This window comes from Nelumbo nucifera, chromosome 2 (assembly GCF_055504915.1).
Source record: "Nelumbo nucifera cultivar China Antique chromosome 2, China Antique-T2T, whole genome shotgun sequence".
Lineage (NCBI taxonomy): Eukaryota > Viridiplantae > Streptophyta > Magnoliopsida > Proteales > Nelumbonaceae > Nelumbo > Nelumbo nucifera.
Window position 1 is genome coordinate 6,375,281 of NC_142650.1, and position 16,855 is coordinate 6,392,135.

At 41.1% G+C, this 16,855-nt stretch overlaps 1 protein-coding gene across 1 annotated transcript; it reads right to left on the reverse strand.

The window, feature by feature from the left end:
- Positions 1 to 985: 985 nt before the first annotated feature.
- On the reverse strand, positions 986 to 16,676 carry LOC104594746 (uncharacterized). The gene is made up of 4 exons (XM_088897263.1): positions 16,664 to 16,676; positions 15,949 to 16,155; positions 1,301 to 1,348; positions 986 to 1,216 (listed from the first exon to the last, which is right to left on the reverse strand). Exons 1-4 carry the CDS (start codon positions 16,674 to 16,676, stop codon positions 1,122 to 1,124), a joined length of 363 nt encoding a protein of 120 aa, XP_088753389.1. The 3' UTR covers positions 986 to 1,121.
- Between the last annotated feature and the right edge of the window lie 179 nt (positions 16,677 to 16,855).

The window sequence follows — 16,855 nt, forward strand, 5'->3', positions numbered from 1 at the left end:
GGACCATCACTTTGGGGCTGATCTACAGATATAAGGGCCTTGTAGATCATTTAACATGTGAATGTGTGATTTGGGGTTCCTGGCCAAAAAAAGGCAGAGACTCTAGTATGTTTCACTTTCATGATTTGAACAATCCGAATCACTCGTTGATTAAAATACATTCCAACACCCTATCACTCATTCATTAAAATTGAAAAAGGTTGAAGTTTTCTTTGTTTGTATTTTCTGTCAACCTCGACTTATTGTACAAACAAACTCAAAGTTGAAATAAAGATATTTGTTTTGAGAAAAAAGAAACAATTTCTAGCAAGGAAAAATAATGTGCCGTCACTTGTGCGAGCTCAGCAATCAGTGTGCATGACCATCGTTATATCGTTTCATATTTTTTTCAAATTTAAGAATACAACTGAATGAGAAAACGCGTACCACTTCCTAATAGGGCTGCAAACAATATCCAATAGCCCGAATTCAAACTCTAATTACATCAGGTTGATCTGAATTCAGTTCATTTATAAATGGATCGAATTTGGATCCACAGCTATATGATCCGATCCGATATAAATCAATTAGATTTAATTTAAATATATGTTCATATACACTTACAATTTATATTATATTTCAGTAAAATTGGCCCGAATATTATATTTTCAATGAATTGTCAATAGGTTCAAGTTTTATACATGTACTTTTCTATCCATTTTTTTCGTAAAATATAATATTAAAGTCATTTTTAATTCATTTTATTAATAATAAATAATATTTTGGTTATTGTAGTCTAATTTATGAATCTGAATTTGATTAGAATCCATTAGATATCCAATGGATATGATGATCCAATTTGAATTCAAATCTGCTCATATCCAATTTAATTCAATCCATTTGCAGCCCTACGAAAAACAGGAAACCCAACCCTCTTTTTTCAAACAACACCATCGGAGAGAGAAGGAATAAAAGCAAAACTCAGCTTACCACTCTATCCCACCCAATCTTTATCCGTCTCCCGCTCGAACTCTGTTATGCTCAAAATAAAGTGTTCTCTCACAAGTGGGGATCGCAGAGGAGAAAACCGGAGTGCATGAAGAGGTGTGAATCCACAAATGTGGCCGACTTACCAAATTTCTTCAAGACTTGGTAATGTTGGAAGTTGGAACCCTGAAGACCACATGGTTGAGCATTTCTTGGAGATTGCACAGCGCAAAAAGCCAGATGATTTTGGCTGCAAATATTGATGACTAAATTTACATTATCAAAAATAATCTGGAAACCAAATCTTGGCACAACCTAATTAGCTTTTTCGTACCTGACCAAAGAACATCAGTGATGCATCTGCTAACCAGACCAGACGATTCTGCATATTCAACACCACAAAAATACAGGTTTATGGAAGTGAACCTAGTTTTCTTGGTGCTGAGATGGTGTGATTCCATAACAGAGACGAGGAAGGGAGAAAAGAGAAAAGAGAGAAGAGAGAGAATTGAAAAAGGCAAAAGTCAACGGCACCAGTTTATTTTGGTATATATACTAGGGCGACCATACATAAAAAAAAATAAAAGAGAAAATTACAAAGGTGCCCTTGCGACACTAAACTCAAAATAAAACTAAGTTATTTCAACACCCCCTCAAGTTGGAATGTAGATATCAATCATGCCCAACTTGTCACATAAATTATTGTGCCACGAGTGATATAAGCCTTTTGTAAATATATTTGCCAATTGCTCTTTGGAACTCACATATGGGGTGCACAGCTCCCCATTAACAATTTTCTCTTTAATGAAGTGTTTGTCAACCTCTATATGCTTAGTTCTATCATGAACAACTGAGTTGGCTGCAATGCTGACGGTAGCCTTGTTATCACAATACAAGGATATAGGATCATCAACAGGAAAACCCAGTTCACTCAACAGATTCTTTATCCACATGCCTTTAGCCACTCCATGGGACATTGCTCTATATTTAGCTTCATCACTAGACCTAGCCACCACATTTTGTTTCTTGCTTCTCCATGCGACAAGGTTTCCTCACAAAGGAACAATACCCACTAATATACTTTTTGTCATCAACTGATCCAACCCAATCAGCATCTGTGTATATACTTCAATCTTCAAGTGACCATTCTTTTGGTATAACAAATCAGCTCCAGAAAACCTCTTTAGGTATTTGAGTATTCTTTTTGTTGCCTCTAAGTGTGTGGTCTTAGGAGCATGCATGAACTGACTAAGAACACCCACTGCATAAGCAATGTCTGGCCTGGTCATGGATAAATACAGGAGCCTTCCCACAAGTCTCTGGAATTGTTTTACGTCTTTGACAACTTCACCACAACAGTCACCCAGTCTGTGATTTGGATCAATGGGAGAGTCGGCTAGCTTAACCCACCCCTAGTTTTCCTGTATCTTGTAACAGATCTAGGATGTATTTCCTCTGATAAATGAAGATCCCCTTTTGAGAGCAGGCCACTTCAATTCCTAGGAAATATCGAAAGGGACCTAGATCCTTCACCTCAAATTGAGTGACTAAGAAATCTTTTAGTCTCTGAATTTCAATCTTCCAGTCACCTATGATCACTATGTCGTCAACATACGCTATCAAGGCTGCAATCTTTCCTTCCCCTCTTTTCACAAATAGAGTATGGTCAGTTTGACATTGTTTGTAACCAATCTACTATATAGCCAGATGAAACTTGCTGAACCAGGCTCTCGGTGATTGCTTCAAACCATACAAAGACTTTAATCTGCACACTTTCTGCTCTTTGCCTAGGGCACTAAAGCCAGGAGGTTGAACCATGTATACCTCTTCTTCAAGGTCTCCATTCAGAAAGGCGTTTTTAATGTCTAGCTGATGAAGATCCCAATCAAGATTTGCCACAAGGGAGAAAATGACTCTAATGGAGTTCATCTTGGCTACTAGGGCAAAGGTCTCTGCATAATCTACATCATATACCTGGATAAACCATTTTGCCATCAACCTAGCCTTGTACCTTTCTATCGTGCCATCAGCTTTGTGTTTCACTGTGAATACCCACTTGCACCCTATCAGTTCCTTACTCTCAAGAAGATCCACTAATTCCCACGTACCATTTTTATGTAAGGCATTTATCTCTTCTTTCATTGCATCTGTCCATTCAGGTACTAAGAGAGCTTCTGCCACATTTTTTGGGATAGGGACATTGTCAATGAAATGAAAGCACGAAAGGAGGGTGAAATGTTCTCATAGGTAACAAAATGGGTAATAGGATACTTGGTGGTACAAGACCTAACTCCCTTTTTGCAATAGGAATGTCAAGGTCATCACCAGATGGAATTTCTATGGAAAGAGGATCAAGAATATCAATAGGAATGATAGTACCTGGTTGGATATGATCTGTCCTCGATGAATCTGATGATGGTGGTGGTACGATTTCAAGTTGCTCCACAGCTTTCGAATTTAGCTGGCTCTTGTGACGATGAAAAACACGGAATGGAAGAGGGTTAGGCAAATGAGGAAGATCCTGAACATGAATTGATTTTTCCTCCACCTTACTCTCCCCCTGAGAAGAAACCGAGAAAAAATGATCACTTTCAAAGAAAGACACATCCATAGAGACAGTACTTCTTGGAAATGGGGTCAAAGCATTGATAGCCCTTTTGGGAAGAAGGATAATCCAAGAAGACACAAGGAATGGTACGAGGATCAAGTTTTCCACAAGTAGGAGAAAGGTCCTGGACGAAACAACAACAACCAAACACACGAATAGGAATAGAGAAGAGTGGAGCCTTGGGAAAAAGAAGTTGATGGGAGGCCTTGTACCCTAACAAGCAAGATGGCATACGGTTGATGAGATAGGCAGCACAGAACACAGTATCCAACTAGAAACGTTTAGGAACATTCATGTGTAGCCCGCGAGCAACTTCAAAGAGATGACAATTCTTTCTTTCAGCAACACCATTTTGTTGGGGGGTTCTAGCGCAAGAGCTACGGTGTATGGATCCGCACGAGGCAAAGAACTCCGTGAGATCACTATGGAAATATTCCTTGGCAATGTCTGATAGAAAAATTTGGATTTCCGTTTGAAACTGAGTGAATATCAAGCGTTGGAAATCTTTAATGATTTTTGGTACTTCATCTTTGGACTGCATAGGATACACCCATGTATATCGGGAGTAAGTGTAATGAAATATCTATAGCTAGACTCAGTTGCTAAAGTAATTGGGCCCTAGACATAAGAATATACAATATGGAAAGGAAAATCAGATTTATTATTTCTTGAAGTAAAGTGATTTCTACTATGTTTGCTCAACTGACAAGTTTGACATGTAAAATCCGACACTAACACTGATTTAAATAAATACGGTAACAAAACTTTCAATGACTCAAAAGATAAATGACCCAAACGACTATGCCATAAAAGGACTTGACTCTTATTAGATAGACTCTTAGACTCAATAGCATGCAAGACAAGCTTTATTCTCCAGCATATAAAGACCATCTACCATACGACTTCTACCAATCATCTTCCCCGAGGCCAAATCCTGTATCATACAAGAGGAAGGAAAAAATGTTACTGAGCAGTTCAACGAATTTGTTATACTACTAAAAGAGAACAAATTTATGGACAGTTTAGGAACATGTAGAACATCAGAGAAGGTGAATCAAAGAGGAAGGGAGATGGTTCCTTAACCAACTATGGTGGAGAAAGAACCATCAGCAAGTCTCACCTTGTCCCAACCAAATAATACATGATAAGATTGAAAACAATTGGACTTACCCGTTATATGGTTCAAGGCTCCAGAGTTTATTATCCAAGGGGAGTCTGAGGGGTGAGAGGACACATGGAAAGTTGTGGCAGAATTACCGTTACCTAATGTAGATGCAAAGGAAGTTAAGGGTGGAGAGCAGAATCCATCTGGCGGATTTCCCTCCCATACAACTTTAAATGGTCATGGAAAGAATTAATGATATCTTCCCTCATATCAGTCCCGAAAGAACTCGTAGTGGTGGTAAATGATTGAGGCTCTTGAGAGGCTAAATTTGTTGCATTAAACTTTTTCTTACCTTGCTATCCTGGCTTCTTATTCTAATCCGGCTTTTTACTCATTTCCTGAGCCCACTTTGGCTTCTGCATCACACTTCCGGTCTATATTCTAATATATTTTAGCATAATGACGTTGTTCAGAGTATGTAGACTGTGCCTACTCCCATATCTCATGAGTTGTTTCTGCCCACATGAAGGTCTTTCTCACTTGTGGCAGCATAGGCAATAACAGCCATGACATCACCATATTGTTTTCCCAGTCCCACCTATCATGTTCCACACCACTAGACTGGGATTCTCTAATTCCGCCATTGATATATCCTACTTTTCCCCTTATAGTTATGTAAAGTTTGATTCCCCTTGACCATTCTAGGTAATTAAAGCCATCAAAGGGAATCCCAGCCATGGGAAAACTCATGTCAAAACCTCCGCTCATCCCACTCTAACTAGAGGTAACACCAAACATACCAGAATCTTCTGAAGACATAGAAGCTAAATCTGATCAGTCGCAAACCAGCTAGAGAACAAGTTTTTTAATTCAGCTCAAACCCACAGTACAGTCAAAAACAAGTTGCAACAATCTGATCAAGTTTCCAGTTCAGCTACACACAAAAAAAAAACTTGTTCTTACTCAAGGAAATCACAACTGGTCCCACACCATTACTGTTCTCAGATTTCGGCCCTACTGAACCCTTTTAGACTGATCACACACCATTTCAGATGTGTAAGGAGTATAAAAAAAATAGATCTGACCATTCTCTCTAGCAACAAAACATCTTTCACACAGTAACTTAGCTTCTATATGAGTAGAAGAAGAAAATAATCTGCTGTCACAGCAGTTACAGATTTGTAACCTTGAAGTAATAACACCTTTCTAGGCAAAAAAAGGGATCATTCGATCCACATACAATGAGAGAAAATACTCTCACACCAGCCGCAGGTCATTAGACCCACATAACCCATACATCTGGGTACAAAAAAGGATCACTTCGATCCACAAATTGAGGAAGAAAAAACTAAAAAAAAACTCACAGCATTCGATTTTTTTCTTTCTGATAGTTTATGGGCTCACGACCAAGAAACAGTCTTGCAATGAGCTTCCTCACACGTCCACCAGAGATCTTGTTCTTTGGTTCGACCACCAATAGACAGAAAAGGAAAGAAGCACCGCCCTGGTCCTAAGATTGGATCTACCGCTCTGATACCATGTTTTATTGGTGCTGAGATGGTGTGATTCTAGAACAGAAAGAAGAGAAGAAGGTGGAAGGGAGAAGAGAGAAAAGAGAGAAGAGAGACAGAATTGAAAGAGGCAAAAGTCAACTGGCGGCACCAGTTTATTCAGGTATATATACTAGGGCGACCATACATAAAAAATAAAGGAGAAAATTACAAGGGTGCCCTTGCGGCACTAAACTTAAAATAAAACCAAGTTATTTCAACAAAACTCAAACTTGGTTAGAAATTAGAATCAGCATGGCCAATTGATGCTTCCATATCAGCATATGGAACTGCTGAAAACCAGTTAAACTACTTTAGTTAACACTTAACCAGTGGAGGCAGCCGATTGGCTGGTGAATGTGCCTCGACTATGAATTGGCCTGTTTTTAAGAAAATGTCATTATCACATAGAAAACATGATTCATATTTAGTAGAGATCAGAGAACTGAACCGATAATGATGAATCATAATAACTTCACAGCTAAATACAACCTGTTTAACAGACAACCATCAACAAGAAATTCCCCACTTCTAACCGAATTTTTTTTCCAGAACATTGTAAACAAGATTCCACAGCCAAAGATGCACCAACCGGAGGCATGTTTGCTATGTTTTAAAGAACCTTTAAACCCAACATTCCCCTCAGTTTTGACTGCAAAGGCCGAGATGAAAGAATCGTTACAATTATATGACCAAAAAAAAACGTTTCACATGAATTAGTAAATGGCATTGGGGGCATGAGTATTTATTACTAATCCCCTTCAAAGACAATAAATGCATAACGAACCTGGTCAGACGTTCTGATTACACTGAAGGCCTTTTTTAACCCAAATTAGCATTTTTGGTAGATGAAGGAACTGAAGCAGCATCTGCCATCAGGATGGCCTTGAAGACTGGAACTTTGGCAACTTTTTAGTCTTTTATTGTTGCATTTCTGCTAGGTTCCTCTTTTGCGTATAACCAAATTAAGATCTCCAACCTCTTTCAAGATGAATAGGGAGGTTGTAAAAGAAATCTTCTAAGTTGTTAATTCTCATAACATCGAGAAAGACTAACCGCAGGTATTAGTGATTCATAGTCTTTCACTGAAGTTCTGGGCTTGGGAAATGAACAAGCAATCCAGCACTGACCTGTTGATTTTCGACTGGATGCCTTGGAGGAAATTTTTTAAATAAATTCTTTTCAAGATCCTACAAATCTGATAAATCACCACTTAGACTTTGTAGCTCTTCCTGGATCCAAAACTCCTGACATTGAGAAATAGCAAATACATTTGTTCAGAAAAGATAAGGGTAATAAACTTAAACATACCCTGAGTTTTCATAAATTGAGTTATACATACCCTCAGTTTTCCAAGTACACTTAATTATAGGTTGTAGGTTGACCCCACTGGACTTTAAAGATACCCTCTATTACAAAAACCTTAATAACTGTTAACATGTAATGCCAGGTGACCTATTTAATTTTTTAAAAACCCTGCTTTGCCCTCTATGCTCTGTTAAAAAGGACAAATTGAACAGAGAGAGGAATGGTTGTTCTCTCTTCTTGCATGGTTCTTCCTTGCAAGCTTGTAAAACTTTCCATAACTATTTCCAAAACTCAGGGATGATCTAGCTACCGTGTGTTCCTTTGCTTCATTCTGATACTAGTCGGATGATCTAGCTACTGTCTGTTCCTTTGCTTCATTCTGATTCTAATCATCTGCCCCCTTTCTCCTTATTTTCATTTACATATTTCCTCTTATAATTTCATGTTTGTCTTATTGCTGTTGGTATCCCATTAAAATGTCAAATAGACAAAATGTTGGTGGAACTTTCAAGGTTGAGATACAGTTGAAGAACCTCATCGCCCAATATAGTCTGAATTGGACTTTCTTTGTTTCTTTCAATTTGAAATCACTAGGAACCTTCTGTCTTCACTCAAGCTCTGTAGGTCCCTCTAAAAGGAACCAAAAATATGCAAGTGGGGTTCCATTCAAACAATTTTAAGGTTTAGTTCTTTTATTATGAATCATTAGCTTTTTCCTGATTCCTAAAATCATGTTCGTTTTTTTCCTCTTTGATATACTATTTCTAAGATTTGATGGACATTCTGTGTATAGTTGGTAGCCAGGAGGGGGATCTGCTACCTTTGACTAGGAAAATTATAGGATGCCTTAGATCCAAAAGAAAAAAATTGGCAACTGGAGAACTGCATGCTGCATCCTCTTATCGATATGCTCTAATAATTACACTCATACATGCATGGTGATGCTTAAAATGTTCAGCAGGTTTTACTCATATCCTGTAATTCTGCCATGCAACTTGCTTTTTTTTTTATAATGCCATGTTCTGTGATGCCACCGAACCTGTAGACTCTATATCCTATATTTTTTGTTTGATCAATAACACTTTCATTAAATCATCAATAGGAAGACAAACACACTTATCTTCCAAGAGCAACAAAGAACCTCAAGAAAAGGAAGAAAAAAAAGGAAAAAACACTAAAGTTACAGCTTAGCCCAAAACAGTGAATCCCTTTCTGCCCCTTGTTTAGCTAAACCGTCAGCTAGGGAATTAGCCGATCTTTTAACCCAACATATCTTAACTTCCATCTCCCGCACCAGCCACTTGAATTTCCTCCTCTCATTGTTGTACTTCCATAAGCCATTGTTATCTTTAATCAGCCACCCTATCACCACATCTGAATCCCCTTCAATTATGAGTTTCCTAATGTTCAACTCCTTAGCTTTCCGGACTCCTTCCATAACTGCAAAGATCTCAGCTCTAAGGGAGTCACCCACTCCAATTGGGCCTGAGGACATGGCAGAAATGACCCCATTCTCATCCCTAAAAACACCCCCAATCCTTGATTGTCCCAGATTTCCCCTACTACACCCATCAAAGTTTAATTTCAAGAATCCACCAGGTGGAGGGGTTTAAGCCACACTCATTACTGACTTGGTCTGTGTGCAATTTGCAATTTCACCCCACTTCCTCAGCATGTCATCCACAGTGTAATCTGTGAATAGCTCCAAAGATTTCAGCCACTATACAGCCCTAATATGTATTATAGCCCTCAGATCTGCTGCTCCTCTCTCAGCTTCTGAGAATATCCTGGAGTTTCTTTCTTCCCAAAGTGTCTAACATACTGCAGCCCTTAGTCCTCTGCACATAGTCCTTCCCCTTTTTATCCGTCACCTGAAAAAAGAAGGGGAAAAAAGGCCCTGCAAGTCTGATGGAGGATTCCAACTACATCCAAATAGGGAGAAAGCCCAATCCCAAATTAACCTCGCAAAATGGCAAGACACCAGTAGGTGAAAACCAGTCTCCCCATCCGCTTTACAAAGAACACACCAATGAGGTGACAAGCAAGTATTAGGTCTCTTCTTTTGGAGTAGATCACCAGTGTTGATTCTTTCCAGATAGGCTTCCCAACAAAAACTACCAACCCTAGGAGGTATTGCTCTGCACCAAACCTCGTCAACAGGGAAAGGGGGGAAAGTAGGACTGGTGGACTGACTTAAGACTTTGAAGAAAGAAGCACAAGAAAATATGCCATTGGGGGTAGGTGTCCAAATTCTAGAATCCGCCCTAGTGGGGTCTAAGACAATGTTATCAAGAAGTGCAATAAGGCTCGAAATACTGTCGAAGTCCGAGTCTCTCAAATCCCTTCTTAGACCCAAGTTCCACCCAATCCCAGAAGTGGAAGAGGACGGGATGGTGAAAGACGAGATTGGCTCATTTTTCAAATCAGAAAGAGCATACAAAGAAGGAAACTGATCCTTTAGAGGGGCACTCCCCACCCAGGTTTGTTCCCAAAATTTTATGGAGTTACTAGAATTCAAATCATACCTGATATTAGGGGAGAAAACTGGTAGCAGGTCATGAATGGCTTTCCAAGGAGAATTGTTTGTGATCCTAGCTCTGGTTCCAGCATCCCATCCATTGTGCTCCAGCCCATGTATACTTGCCACTATTCTAGCCCATAGCCTCTCCTTTTCCATAGGGAACCTCCACAACCACTTTCCCAAAAGAGTCATGTTCCTTCTCCTAATACTCCCAAGCCCCAAACCACCACAAGTCTTACTCCTACACACTATCTCCCAGCTAACTCTATGATCTATCTTCTCCTCTCCCGGCTCCCACAGGAAATCTCTCATTAGCTTCTCCAATCTTTTAGCAACCTTCACTGGGATTTTAAACACCGACAGGAAAAAGATGGGTAATTTAGCAAGCGTGGCCTTAATTAGTGTAATTCTCCCACCAAGAGAGAGGTAATTCTTTTTCCAGGATACAAGTCTTTTTTCAAATCTTTCCATCACCGGGTTCCAAAAGCTCTCTCATAGGATTATCACCTAATGGCAACCCTAAGTAGTTCAAAGGTCACCCCGAAACTTCACACCCCAGCACTTCAGCACTCTCCCTGATCTCTCCCTCCTCCAAATTCACCCCCACTACACAGCTTTTCCCAAGGTTAACCATCAAGTTGGACATTTGCTCAAACAGCTGTATCGCCGACTTCAAGTTCCTGATAAAGCTCACATTACTGCCTTCACAAAACAGAATCGTGTCAACAGCAAACTGTAAGTGAGTGAGGGGGTTTCCACCCTCCCAACTCTCCAGCCTCTAATGAGCCCCCTAGAATCTACTCTATGAATCAATTTCCCCAATACCTCCACAATTAAAATGAACAAGAAAGGAGAAAGGGGGTCTCCTTGTCTTATACCCCTACTGGCTGGAAAGAAATCTACCACTGTCCCATTCACTAGCACTGAATAATGAAATTCCAGACACAACCCATGATCCACTTACACCATCTAGCCCCAAACCCAAATTTAGTCAAAACTTTCCTCAAGAAATCCCAATCCACCAAGTCATAAGCCTTTTCCAAGTCCAACTTACAAACCACTCCCTTCTTCTTATCCCTCTTAAAGTTCTCCACACTCTCATTAGCAATTAAAATCTTATCAGTAATTTGTCTTCCACTCACAAAAGCTCCTTGATAGTGTGCAATGATATCTGGAAATACCTCCTTCAGCCTCAAAGACAACATTTTTGCAATGATCTTATACAAGCTATTAACCAAGCTAATTGGCCTAAAATCCTTCGGGTGGGATGCATCTTTCTTTTTTGGAATTAAGGCTATAAATGTAGAGTTCACACCTGGATTGACAATTCCTCTCCTGAAAAACTCTTCAAACACCCGCAAAAGATCATCTTTCAAAATATCCCAACAATCCTGATAAAAAGCCATTGTGAACCCATCCGGCCCTAGAGCTTTTGTTCTATCCATAGAAAACACAACCTCCTTGATCTCTTCCAAATTAAAGCTTCTTTCCAACCTTCTCCTGTTCTCCACCCCTACATCCGGCCAATCCAATCTTTCTACCCACACCCTTTTACTCACAAACACACAGGCCCCGGCTATCTCCTCTTGTTGTATTAACTCAACTCCTACTACCAATTTGGAGATAAAGTTCTTCCTTCTCCTTCCATCTGCTAGAGAGTGGAAATACCTAGTTTTTTTGTCTCCCTCTTGCAACCATTTACCCCGAGATTTTTGCCTCCAGCTAATTTCCTCCTTGTGCAGGCAGTCCTCTAATTGTCTTCTCAAATCTCTCCTGAGTTCATTGTCTTCCTCTCCAAATTCTCCCCTTTCTTCTTTAGAGTCAAGGCTTTCAATTTTATCCATCAGATCTCCATTTCTTTCTTCTATCCTCCCAAATTCCACTCCTTGATTTTTGCTTTCAAGAATTGTAGTTTCTTATGGAATCTCATCCCCTCCCATTCCACCAATGGGTTACACTCATACCACCACTCCCTCACTTTGTTAGTAAACACTGGATGAAGTAACCACATATTTTCAAATCTAAAGGGGGTAGGACCTCCACACCTTCTTTCCTCCTTACATAACACTATGGGCCAGTGATCCGAGGTCACCCTTGGGAGAGCTCTAGAAGCCAAGGTTCCCCAATGTTCTTCCCAATCCAAAGAGAATAGGAATCTATCCAGCTTAGAGCAAATGGGTCTAGATTGGAGATTTGACCATCTGATCACATTGAAATCCCCACCCATGCACCAGGGCCCATCCCACAACCCTCTAACATCAGCCAATTCCTCCCACAACTCCTTTCTCTCTTTGTAGTCATTCGGTCTGTATACATTTGTGAGCACCCACATATAATCATCCTCTTATTGCTTAAACTTCATGGAAACCGAGTACTTTCCGATCAACTCCTCCAAACCTTCAACCACATCCCTTTTCCACATTGTTACAATCCCCCCGGAAGCACCCCACGAGGGGGCAACCACCCAGCTAATCCCCCTGGCTTTCCATACACTCCTTGCCCATTTGTTATTAAACTCCATTCTCTTAGACTCTTGCAACAGCACAATGTCTGGGTCATACCGCCTTACTACCTCTTTTATTGTAGCTCTCTTCCTTGCACTCCCAATTCCCCTCACATTCCAACTAAGAATCTTCATTCCGCTTCTTTTTTAAACCCCTTGCCACCTACCCACTACTTTCCCCCTTTCCTTCTATCTCCTTTTACCCCTAACTTCTTGTCTCCTTCTACATCTCTCTTCAGTCTCTCTACTTCACTCAATCTCCTCTTCTTTGTTCTGATCTCCTTCTTCCTCTTCTGTAAGCTTTCTTTCAACACATTCAAATCTTCCAACCTACAACCCAACTTCCCTACAATTTCTGCTATCATGTCTTCTCTCACCGAGTCCTCCACCCCTACCCTTCCTATAGAATCCCCTCCATCTCTGTCCACCTGCCCTTTCTTCCTCTCCTCTGGTCCCACCTCTGTTCTTTCCTCTCCATCCATCCTCCCTCTCCTGTTACCTCCCTCCTTCCCTGTTCTTTCCCCGTAATCCTCTCCACCTCTACCCTCATTCCTTTCCCTCCTCTCCACTAACCCCTCCTCTCTTCCTTCCTCCCCTTCCCTCCTCCAGATCAACTTTCCTTCCACTTAAACACTCTTTCAATGATTTTCCACACTTTTTCACTCATATACCTTCCTTCCCCCACCTTCCCACTTTCCTTCCTTCCCCTCTCCCCCTCCTCGGAGAGCTCGGCTGCATATTCATGGGCTACAGGACATGGAACAGAAACGGAATCTGGAACCAAAGACACAGGAGACACATTAGTAGCACAAACCAAAATCACTTGGTTACCTGGGACTGATGGACAGGCTAGAAAAGGACTGCTCCCGGCCTCCCTCTCTTGTTCCAGAGGTTGGTAAACATCTATCTCCCTGAGTTGGTTGGAAAGTACTTCTGTCCTTTGGTCATCCTAGTGATCTTTCCACTCTACCCCTGGTTCACCCCTAGATGGTGTGTTCCTACTCTGCTTCCGGTTCTCCCGGTTTGCCCCTTCTGATATTCCTTGCACACTCTGTAGTCTTGGGAATGAGTTAAACCGATTACAATCTTCACCCTGAAATAAGCTTGCAATATTCCACCCGTCCATGTCACCTCCAGCACAACTACCTTCATCATTTACACTGCCCACGCTAGTACCATCAACAGAAAAGTCCTCCGATTCTTCATCTCCTTCACTGCACTGCACCCAGCCTTCATCCTTCTCTTCCCTCTCTTCAGTTCTTTCCCTAGCATATCTTGGATTCGACCTCTCTGAGGAGCATCGCAGGGGGCTAAGCTCCTCCAGACTTCGTCGGGAAACCCATTGCAAATCCAACTTCTCCATTTTCCGCCGTTGCGCGCATTTCCCCCCTTTCTCGCGACTTGGGACGGTGATAGACCATTAACATCGTCTATCAGCGGCCCAAGAAGAGTCCCCATACCCCGACCCGCGTGACATTTTAAGTTATCATGTGGGTCCTTCAAGTGGAGCCTCCTTTCGGTGTTACACCCACCCGACCCTCCCGCGTGACCTTTTAAGTTGTCACGTGGGCCCTTCCAACACTGTCCTGACTCAAACTTCACCCCACCCGCCACCTTCAACAGCTCGGACCAAACCTTTCGGCTCCCTAACCCATCTTGCCTCTTCGCCACATCAACATAAGAAGAAAAGCCCGCCATTAATTTGTTTAATTCAAACCCATTTGAATTAGGTTCCTTAATTAGGTTGCTTGTCGTTTGGTTTTCCCCAACCGGCTCAGAAACCCCAAAAATAACTTTCATCTACTCCACCTTTTCATCTCCCAACCTCTGCCCTCCACATGTCCACCACCCAGCCAGCTCATCATCTTCTACCTTAGGAGCACCTTCCCACCACGACCGTTCAACTTCGGAAACCACCCACACCTTGTACCAGGCTTCATCCGAGCAGATTTCAAAGAACCTCAACAGGTTCTCATGCCTTACACCAGCTACCTGTAACTCCACGGCACCCAAATTTCGTTTATCAGCTTTCACCAAGATGCCTCCCAGACTCTGCATGATGTGCTCAAGAACAGAGTCTCGCCAGAGGTGAAATGGAAGGCCTACAAGCTTCAGCCGGACACACCCATCTTGGACTTCGACTTCATTGCAGATTGGGCTCTAGTTCTGAACCTGTATCAGACCTCCATCCACCACAACTGCTTTAAAACTTAGTTCCTGGTCGCCTACATCAAGCACGGCTTTCGTCTCTGCAAAAGGGAACAGCATAGCTTCACTCCCAATACCTATCTCCCCTGCAACTGTACTCAGAACCCTCCTCCAATCTGTCACTCCTTTATCAGTCACTAGCACCCTTCTTTTCTTCCACTCATCCTTCCCTGCTCCTACCAATAATCTTCGATGAATAGAAGCGCAAGCAACCACCATTTCAGTCAGAAGGCCTTGCACTTCTACACTCCCAGAGGAACTAATCGAAACTGCCCCCTCCTGAACTTTTTGACCCTGGTCTTTGAATTTTTGACCAGTTCTCTTCACCCCATCCACTCTCTTAACTTCCAAGGCTACAAGGAAAGACTGTAGCACCTTCACAAAATCCATCCACCCTTTCTGTAATCTCCCTTCCGGCACACATAGCATTTGTTTTCCATTTGTTCCAAAAAACTCCACCACAGAGATAAACCATCCCTTTCTGTTTCTTTTCAATTCTGTTGCATATTTCTTACCTAGAACTGACATTGAGTTTTTCATACAAGGTGGTGTTTAAAGGTAGAAGACAACTCTGTTTCACATCTTAAAAAAGGGTAAAGCTGTCTTTTTGTTCAAACCGTCACAGATAACAGTGGAAAGGTATATTTAAGTGTAATTGCAAAATTCAGGTATGTTTTAAGTAAAAAAACTCAGGGTATGTTTTAAGTCTTTTAGCGTAAGTATAATTCTCATGGATCAAGAAACATTGTTCATCAAAGAAAGCTGAGCTCCGGGCTTAACTTTTCTGAAAATTTTAATTCCCGCCCTTTTTTGTCTTTAGTCTTTGTTTGATGTGACTCTTCAGTTAAGGATGGCGGACTTAAACTGTTGTAATTAGGATTCTCTTTTAGGAGATGAACAACTATAGTTCTCCCTAATCCCTATCCGCGTTTGCTTCCAAAACCTAAGCAATTTAACAGGTAAACTGAAAAAAAGGGGAAACAGGTCTCTAATTGAAGCTTAATTTCATGTTCATCTTCATGTCAAAATATGGAACGCTCTAGAACGCATTTAAGCATCAAATAGGAACAAAAATCCAGAAACCTAGAAACAGCAAATGATAAAGAGAATAAACACAAAAATCTAAAGAATGGATTAGTGAGGGAAGAGGAGCGAAAAGAGAAGGCAAAAAACCCTTACCAGTGGAAGAAATTCCAGGACGATCTGTAGAACGCTTAAAGGGAATGGAGAGAACAAAAGAAATCAACGTTTCTGATAGCGGAATGCTGTCGTCGTTGTCATCGACAAGCGATGGTAGCAAGGAGTTGCCTCTCTCCCTCTCTCTCTCTCTCTCTGTTTTGAAAATATCAGCGAGAGGGAAGGTGCACTTACCGATAACCGACTTACCTGCATATTTGTTGACGTATTATACCGCTATTTATGGCTCATACTTAGTTCTATAAAATCACGAAGTGCTGAGGTTAAATTTGAGATTTGAAAATAAGACCTTTGGTAAAACTTTTACCAAAGCCGTAAAACAAAGGAGACCGGATCTGCCCTTCACACCTGGCGCCTCACACGCACATCCTATCATGTATTCGAAACATCTCCCGTATTTATGGAAAATATTCTCAATGCATGATGGACGTGCCTGTGAGGCGCTCATTTGTGAGGAACAGATCTCGCTTCAAAACGAGGAATTATATCAGTGTCCCACATTCACATCTCAGCGTACATTAAAAATATCTTCCGCATTTATCATTTGAAAGATGTTTCTAATATACGTGTGCTGTGGGGGCAGGAATGTAAACTCCAAATGGGCCAAGGTCCAAGTAGGAAGAGGACATCACGTAGTCAAGTGGGATGGAAGAAAATGATGAAAAGATACATTATCACGAATCTAGACGGAACTCACAGCCCCATTCCATCATTTATTAGAAACATCTTTTCATGAATAATAATCAAGTATAGGAAATATTTTCAATACACGGTGAGATGGGACTGTGAGGCCCGTGAGGTGTGCTTTGTATCCCAATTCCATTATCAACTTATATTTTTACTTATAAACCTAATTAATTAATTAGCTAATTGCTCAGCTGAGTATGAG